This window comes from Scyliorhinus canicula, chromosome 13, assembly GCF_902713615.1.
Source record: "Scyliorhinus canicula chromosome 13, sScyCan1.1, whole genome shotgun sequence".
Taxonomy (NCBI): Eukaryota; Metazoa; Chordata; class Chondrichthyes; order Carcharhiniformes; family Scyliorhinidae; genus Scyliorhinus; species Scyliorhinus canicula.
This window is the reverse complement of record NC_052158.1, coordinates 81,123,800-81,132,567: the sequence shown is the minus strand read 5'-3', so window position 1 is coordinate 81,132,567 and position 8,768 is coordinate 81,123,800. Positions and strand designations below refer to the sequence as shown.

Sequence of the window (8,768 nt, the reverse complement as noted above, 5' to 3'; positions counted from 1 at the left end):
TCAGGCACATATAGGTAGCTTTGAATGCCCCAGAGGTGAAAAGCTCCCTTTTGACATTGAAAGGGTCTCTAAAGAGTGCTCGCTGTGGGGGGGGGGGGGGGGGGCAGGCTGTATTCCTGAACGTGCCGTGTCTGGCTTGTTTGGATGTTGGAAGTGAATTATTTGTAACTTTCTCATTAAGGCAAGCAAATCTGGGAAAGTTGACTGAGCGAAGTAACACAAACTTCAAAGCGCTCTTTCATTCCCACCCTTTGCGAATCTCTTATTAAAATTAAGCTAGTCTGATGTGGCAGGTGATTTACTCTTTGAATTGAAATAAATAAATCAACTTGCAGCATGCCAATTCCACACACACACACCGCACAAGGAAGAGTTGAAAGACGGACTCCAGTCACCAAAGCTGCCAACGAATTTCCATTCTAACAGCCTCAAACACATCAGCTCATCTTCCCGGGTTCGAATCAGGAGGGAGTGTGAAGGGCAGAGCTCTGTTTAAACAGAGCGCCCAGTCAGAGCAGTCTTAGCCCGTGTCCTTCCTCATCAGCACAGCTCGCGGTTCCTGAGGCAGAATATTGCTGTTGGGAGAGAGAGGGAGTGAGTAAAAGTGGGAGAGAGTGAAAGAGGGAGAGGGAGGGAGTGAAAGAGGGAGAGGGAGGGAGTGAAAGAGGGAGAGAGTGAAAAAGAGAAAGGGAGGGAGGGGGAGGGAAGGAGGCAGGGGGAGGGAAGTAGGGAGGGAAAGAGGGAGGGAGTGAAAGAGGGAGGGAGTGAAAGAGAGGGAAAGAGGGAGGGAGGGAAAGAAAGAAAGAAAGAGGGCGGGAGGGAAAGAGGGAAAGAGGGAGGGAGGGAAAGAGGGAAAGGGAGGGAGGGAAAGAGAGGGAAAGAGAGGGAGGGAGAGGGAGGGAGGGAAAGAGGGAGGGAGGGAGGGAGAGAGGGAGGGAGGGGGAGGGAGAGGGAGGGGGAGGGAGAGGGAGGGAGGGAAAGGGGGAGGGGAGGGAGGGAAAGAGGGAGGGTGAGGGAAAGAGGGAGAAGGAGGAAAAGAGGGTGAGGAAAGGAGGAGGAGGGGCAGAGGGAGGGCGGGGAGGTAAGGAAGGAGGCAGAGAGTTGGAAGGAAGGAGAGGAGCAGGGGGAGGGAAGGGACGGGAGGCAGAGAGGGGTCACTGGGAGGGAGGGGAGGCAGTGGGAATGAGGGGGGAGGGAGGGTGAAGGAGAGGGGGGAGAGGGGAGACAGGGGGATGGAGGGGGAGAATGGGAGGGAGGGGGAGAATGGGAGGGAGGAGGGGGACGGAGATCGGGAGGGAGGTGGAGGGAAGGGATGAAGGGGGAGGAGGGAGGGGAGGGAGGGAGAGAGGTGGATAGAGTGGGAGGGAGAGATGAGGGGGGAAGGGAGGGGGAGAGGAGGGGAGGGATGGAGAGGGGGGAAGGGAGGGGGAGAGGAGGGGAGGGATGGAGAGGGGGAGAGGAGGGAGGGGGAGAGAGAGGGAGGGGAGGTGAAGGGAGAGGTCGGAAGGAGAGTGAAAGAGGGGATGGAGTAAGTGAATGTGGGAACAAGAGGGAGAGTGTGAAAGAGGGAGGGGAGAGAGAGTGAGAGGGAGGGGAGAGGGAGTGAGTGAAAGAGGGAGGGGAGAGAGAGTGAGAGGGAGTGAGTGAAAGAGGGAGGGAAGAGTGAGTGAGTGAAAGAGGGGGGAGAGGGAGAGGGAGGGAGAAGGGGAATTAAAGAAGGGAGGGAGTAAGTGGAAGAGGGAGGGGAAGTGTGAAAGAGGGAAGGGAAAGGGAGTGAGTAAAAGAGGGATTGAGGAAAAGAGGGAGGGAGAGAGTTACCGGGATGAGGGTGGGTTTTCCCTCTCCCATCAACACGTCACCTGAAGGGGATTAATAAAAAGGGCGGCACAGCAGAGCCCCAGCACAACATTCAGGTGGAGTGTTCAGACACTAAGCAGAGGCATTGCCCTGTCCACTCTGCGCATTGCTTTTGTAACTTAAAGAAACATTTTTGAATGGGATTGGTTTACTGGAGCTGCTAACACAGTTTAACACAGCTTCAAACTTTCTGCCCTGTCTGAGGTGCTGCACAGGGAAGGAGGGGGGGGGGGGGGGCGGAATATGCTGCCCACCAACCTGACTGTGAACTGCAGCGAGGGGGCTGCGGCTGGGGTGGCGTGTGGCCAGCAGGAGGCGGCCTCCCAGCCGGGCACCGCTCCACATTTCACCCTTAGCCCCACCGGCCACCTAGTGACTGCCGTGTGCCTGGGGGTCATCGGCCTGCTGGGCTTCGCCAACAATTTCCTGGTGCTGCTCCTCTTCTGCCGGTACAAGGCGCTGCGCTCGCCCATCAACCTGCTGCTCGCCAACATCTCGCTCAGCGACCTGCTCGTCTGCACCCTGGGCACCCCGTTCAGCTTCGCCGCCAGCACCCAGGGGCACTGGCTCATCGGGGACGCGGGCTGCGTCTGGTACGGATTCGCCAACGCCGTCTTCGGTGAGATTAACAGGAATAATCATTCACCACTTTTGACTTAGAAACTTGCAAAAAGATAAGGGGGTGGAGAAATGCCTGTATTGGTGTGGGAAGCATGCAGTCATTCTGAGCTCTTAATAAATGGATGAGGAGGGCAGCACGGTGGCACAATGGTTAGCACTGCTGCCTCAGGGCGCCGAGGTCCCAGGTTCGATCCCGGCTCTGGGTCACTGTCCCTGTGGAGTTTGCACATTCTCCCCGTGTCTATGTGGGTCTCACCCCCACAACCCACAGACGTGCAGGGTAGGTGGATTGGCCACGCTAAATTGCCCCTTAATTGGAAAAATGCATTGAGTACTCTAAATTTATTTTTTTAAATAAATGAATGAGGAACCTGCAGCAAGAAGTTCGAGCCACTTTGCTTCAGAGTTTCTGAGCTGAAGGCTGAACTACAAATGGAGCAGGAGGGGGAAAGTTACCTGGATTCTTTGTACCTGGAGGTAGTAACACCTCTTCGGACAGTCAGGGTCTTCTGATTTGGTCAGTGGGCAGGGCCAGGGGGCAACTATAATGGAAGCAGTTAAGAGGATTGGGAGAACATGAGCCCCAGCCTTTACAATTGTCCAACAGGTTTGAGGGTTTTTTTAATACCTTGTTTGGATGAGAGCGGGGCTGCAGGAAAGATGAGCAAACTGACCATAGTACAGGAAGCCATTCAAGTGGAGAAAGCAAAAATGAATGTAGTGCTGGTAAGGGATATTATAGGCAGAGGTGGTCACCTGGACTCAAAACGTTAGCTCTTTTCTCTCCCTACAGATGGAAATTTTCCAGCATTTTCTCTTTGGTTTCAGATTCCAGCATCCACAGTAATTTGCTTTCATTATTTGTATAGTCTGAGGGACTGATACTGTTCTCTGCATCAAAGAGCATGAGTCCAGATGCCTGGGGCATCAATTCAGGGCTGGAGAGGAAGCTGCAATGGGCAGGAGAAAGAAAGAGATTCAGCATAATTAGTATGAGGGCCTAGGCACCAAATTAAGAAGCAGAACCTCAAAGGTCATAATCTTTGGATTATTACCTGAGCCATGTGCAACCTGGCATAGGTCAAATCAGATTAGATGTGTGGCTCAGAGACTAGCCTGGAAGAAATGGGTTCCAATTCATGGGGCACTGACGCATGTACTGGGGAAAGTGCGATCTGAACCGTTGGGATGATCTACACCAGTATCATGCTGGGGCTGGTGTTCTAATGAGCTGCATAACGAGGGAAGGAGAGTGGGGTTTAAGCCAAATAGTGGGGGCAAATAGTCAAATTGGGATGATGTTACTGTTGCAGTTGTTGAAGATGGGAAGAGGGTGGCACGGTGGCACAGTTGTTGGCACCGTTACCTCACAGCACCAGGGGCCAGGGTTCGATTACGACCTTGGGTGAATGTCTGCGTGGAGTTTGCATATTCTCCCTCTGTCTGCGTGAGTTTCCTCCGGGTGCTCCGGTTTCCTCCTGCAGTCCAAAAATGTGCACGTTAGGTGGATTGGCCATGCTAAATTTAGTGTCCAAAGGTTAGGTGAGGTTACGGGTTAGCAGGGGAGTGGGCCTAGGTAGGATGCTCTTTCAGATTGTCGGTGTAGACTCGATGGGCCAAATGGCCTCCTTCTGCACGGTAAGCGTTCTGTGTAGGAAATTAAAGAGCAGAGACAAGGCAAAAGGGAAGGGTATTATGGGAAATTAAAAACAGACCTTGACAAGGGATAGAGAGCACAACTCGAAACAGTAAATCAACAGATGAGACTAAAAGTTATAATAGTACAAAGTTATAAAACTAAAAGTCCATATGGTAGGATGGAGCATAAAGGAAGAAATAATTGGAACTTTGTCAAAAAGGTCCGGAGATAAATCATGGGAGATTTTAATCTAGATGCAGACTGGAAAGTTCAGGTGGGCAAAGGTAACCTAGATGAAGAGGTAATTGAATGTTTTGGAGGTAGTTTCTCAGAATGGCATGTTCTGGAGCCAACCAGGGCACTGGCTATATTGGACCTGGTATTATGCAACATGATGTGAGTCATTAATGTTTTCATAGTGAAGTTACCCCTAGGTAGCAACGATCATAATGTGATTCAATTTTACATTCAGCTCGAGGGAGAGAGGAATCGATCTGAAATTAAGTTTTTAAAAATTTAAATGATGATGGCATGAAAACTGAGCTGTCTAAAGTGAATTGGCAAATTAGGTTGAGGGATAGGTCAATAGGGATACAGTAGCAAACATTTATGGGATATTTCAGAATCTGGGCAAAATGCAGGCAAGTGGGACTAGCTTAGTGATCAAAACTGGGCGGCATGGACCAACTGGGCCGATGGGCCTGTTTACATGCTGTCAACATCTATGACTCTATGACATCCAAGTAATATCCCAGAAGGAGCTATAAACCAGGAAGCGGGAGGGAGGAACTCAAACAAATTACAGTCACCAGAGAAATCTTACTGAGTAAATTGTTGGAGCTGGGAGCTGACAAAAGCCCAGTCCCTGATGAACTTTGCCCTTAGGAATTAACAGAAGTGTCTAGTGAGATAATTGATACATTGGTTTTAATTTTCTAAAACTCCCTAGATTTGGTGAATCATTTATCAATAATATCATGCTGAAATCCAGTGTAAAAATCCCTGCAGAATTTGGATTTCCTGGGGTAATTTCCTGCCACACTCTGCTGTATTAATAGCCAAACGCAAAGAAACTTGAGAACTGACTGTATCAGTTTGTTATGTGAATATAAGTTCTTAAATACTCCATGACTGTTTTTATTTTGCATATTTCAGAAATGCTTACAATAAGCACTGTTGAATATGCCGTTAGTTATGAGAACATAATTATCATTCTAGTATTCACTGAAATAAACCCAATGCACAGGAATTAAATGTTTGGTGTGGATAAAGATAAGAGGAGTTTGTTTTTTTAAATAAGGATACAGACTAAAGTTTGCTTTGGGAGCTTTAGAAACAAATCTAAATCACAGTCTTGTTTACATAATAAGAAGTCTTACAACACCAGGTTAAAGTCCAACAGGTTTGTTTCAAACACGAGCTTTCGGAGCACGGCTCCTTCTTCAGGTGAATGGCTTCAAACACGAGCTTTCGGAGCACGGCTCCTTCTTCACATTCACCTGAAGAAGGAGCCGTGCTCCGAAAGCTCGTGTTTGAAACAAACCTGTTGGACTTTAACCTGGTGTTGTAAGACTTCTTACTGTGCTCACCCCAGTCCAACGCCGGCATCTCCACATCTTGTTTACATAAGAAGGTGCTACTTGTCACTTTTGTTAATTAATGACATTGTGACAGCAGGTAATGAATATACAAGCCACAGAACTTCGTTAATATTGGCCCGAATTAGAGTATGTTTATTGCCCACACTCCAATGACGAACTCACACCACAGTTTGCTGGGTTTTTAAAAGAATGAGCCTAGCATTAGAGTTGGGACTACATAACCAATGATGGATACACAGCCAGGACAGAACGACAGGTCTGACATTCCTAGAATATGGGCATCTCCTGACCTGCTGCATTAGGTCAGGATGGTGCGGTGAAAACAGGATATCTGGGACCTTGGTGGTCAATGGGACATCCTTAACGAAATAAATTAAAAGATATAGAATAAAACAGCGGCAGGGTGATAGGAAGGGCGAATTAGACCGGCTGAATTCAAAACAGGCGCAGAGAATTTAAAAGAAAAGAAACGGAGATCGAGTGAAAATTTAATTTGAAAGAAGGAAGAATGATAATTACAAAAATAACAAAACACGTTTTAAAATCTCCTTAAGTGATTCATAATCTGAAGGAATGGGAGGGGCACATTTATCATTGTTACATTTCTGGACAAGAGAAGTTTATTAACTGGTAGTTATTAACACTTATCACACAGTTAACTTTCTGTGGTGAGTGTAATTGATAATGAATGTGTAAATAAAGCAACTGCATAACAATCACTGCGAGATGCTACTTTCCATGGTGTTGATGCGGAGCATGTTGCGACCATTTCCGATTCACTCGGTATCTCTGCTTGGCGCCAGATTGCTGTTTGATCTGCTGATTAGGAGCAGCGTGGGTCGTTTCAGTTCAGACACTGTCAATGTTCTTCCCCCCCAGTAATATCTGGTCCCATTTAGTGGATGAGGAGCATAGAGCTTTGCTTTGGTGGTGTGCTGGATCGCAATACCCAGCGACTGTCATTTCTAATTAGATAGCTGAATCTGGACTGAGCCAGTAAAAGCTGGCTGTATGTATGAGATTGTCCATCTGTGTGTGAGAGATTACCAGTTGTACACCCATGTTCAGCACACACAAGCTCAATCAATATTAATTTAATATAAACACACCCAGGGGTGATCTGAATGTCTGACTACCATAACATTTATTCTCTTCGTTAAATGAGGGTTAACTATGATTAAATGAATAAAATAAATCAGTAAAATGTCACTCCGGGAAGCTGCTGAGCGAACTCTTCCTCACCATTGATTTTAACCCGGGTGGAGCAATGATAATCAGTCCCGAAAGATGTGTTGTTCAGCAATTTGGACATTCTCAATTCTCCCTCTGTGTACCTGACAGGCGCCAGAATGTGGCGACGAGGGGGTTTTCACAGTAACTTTATTGCAGTGTTAATGGAAGCCTACTTGTAACAATAAAGATTATTATTATTCCCTACGAGAGAATTGTGGCCAGAGTAACTCCCAGAACTAGTGGTAAGCAGCAGCACCCTGCAGGAGTCGCTAGCCCATTTTGAAAGCTGCTTCAAAAAAAGTTTGTTTCTAATCGCAGCAGATTTGACTTTTGTTCTTTGAGACTCAAGTTGGGCTTTATAAGGAAGCCGTCATAAAATACCAATTGACTGACAGTTCACAGTTGACTGTCAAAACATTTTGCTTCAGAATGGCTTCAGATGCAGACAGCAGTAACTTGCAAATGTTGCGGACACTTCATTAGCTGGTCAATTGTTGATGTTCAACATGCTTTACAATTGGCACCCTGTTACCGACTGAAATTCAGCACTGTAAAGCATGTGATAAAAAGCAGTTCAGTTTTTTTTAAAGTACACGTGTTCCCGTACCAGCCTCCCCGGACAGGCGCAGGAATGTGGTGACTAGGGGCTTTTCACAGTAACTTCATTGAAGCCTACTCGTGACAATAAAGCGATTTTCATTTTTCATTTCCTGACAAACTACAAAGCAAAATTAGTATCGTAGTATTCGAGCTTGATTTTCGTACTCTCAACGGGAACTTCAGTGTTGGCTCATAGAAATACTTCCACACTCTGAGACAGCCCTGAGGACTTCCAGGGCTTCAACCTACACCTGCATTTCCACAGCCTCCTGCCGCTTGACTTTTATGCCCTAAATTAATAATTAATTGTAGTTTGACCATTTCCTTCCCTTTCTACCTCCTTCACATCATCGAGGTGCCCCAAACACCATCTCCCTGGTCTTACACTCAGTCCTGCAGCATCTCGACAACAAGGACTCCTACATCAGACTCCTATTTATTGACTATAGCTTCACCTTCAACACCATAATCCTAGCCAAACTCATATCAAAGCTCCAAAACCTAGGACTTAGCTCCTCACTCTGCAACTGGATCCTCGACTTCCTGACCCATAGACCACAATCAGTAAGAATGAACAACAACACCTCCTCCATGATAGTCCTCAATACCAGGGCCCCACGAGGCAGCAAACTTATCCCCTACTATAGTCCCGATACACACACACAACTGTGTGGCAAAATTTGGTTCCAACTCCATCTACAAGTTTACTGACGACACAACCATAGCGGGTCAGATCAGGAGAGAGATAGAGAACCTTTGTCTAGTGTTGTATCAAAACAATCTGTTGCTCAATGCCAGCAAAACTAAAGAGCTCTCATTGACTTCAGGAAGCAAAGCACTGTACACACCTCAGTCTGTATCAATGGGACCGAGGTGGAGAGGGTTGACAGCTTCATATTCCTAGGTGTGCACATCACCAATAATCTGTGCTGGTCCACCCACGCTGACACTATGACCAAGAAAGCATAACAGCGCCTTTACTTCCTCAGGAAACTAAGGAAATTCTAAGGAGTCCACACTGACTCTTACCAACTTTTAAAAATGCACCATAGAAAGCATCACAGCCTTGTATGGCAACTGCTCGACCCCAAGACCGTAAGAAACTTCAGTGTCATGAACACAGCCCAGTCCATCACACAAACCTGCCTCCCATCCCTCCATTGACTCTATCTACATCTCCCGCTGCCTTGGGAGGTGATAAACTCCTCCCACCCGGC

The 8,768-nt window shown here is 47.3% G+C and overlaps 1 protein-coding gene across 1 annotated transcript in view; it reads left to right on the top strand.

The window, feature by feature from the left end:
• The first annotated feature begins 1,819 nt into the window (after positions 1–1,819).
• LOC119976095 (pinopsin-like) overlaps positions 1,820–8,768 on the top strand; it is an 89,859-nt gene continuing 82,910 nt past the window's right edge. Inside the window, exon 1 of the mRNA XM_038816250.1 lies at positions 1,820–2,476. Coding sequence (XP_038672178.1) covers positions 2,101–2,476 — 376 coding nt within the window. The 5' untranslated portion in view covers positions 1,820–2,100. The remainder of the gene's footprint in view (positions 2,477–8,768) is intronic.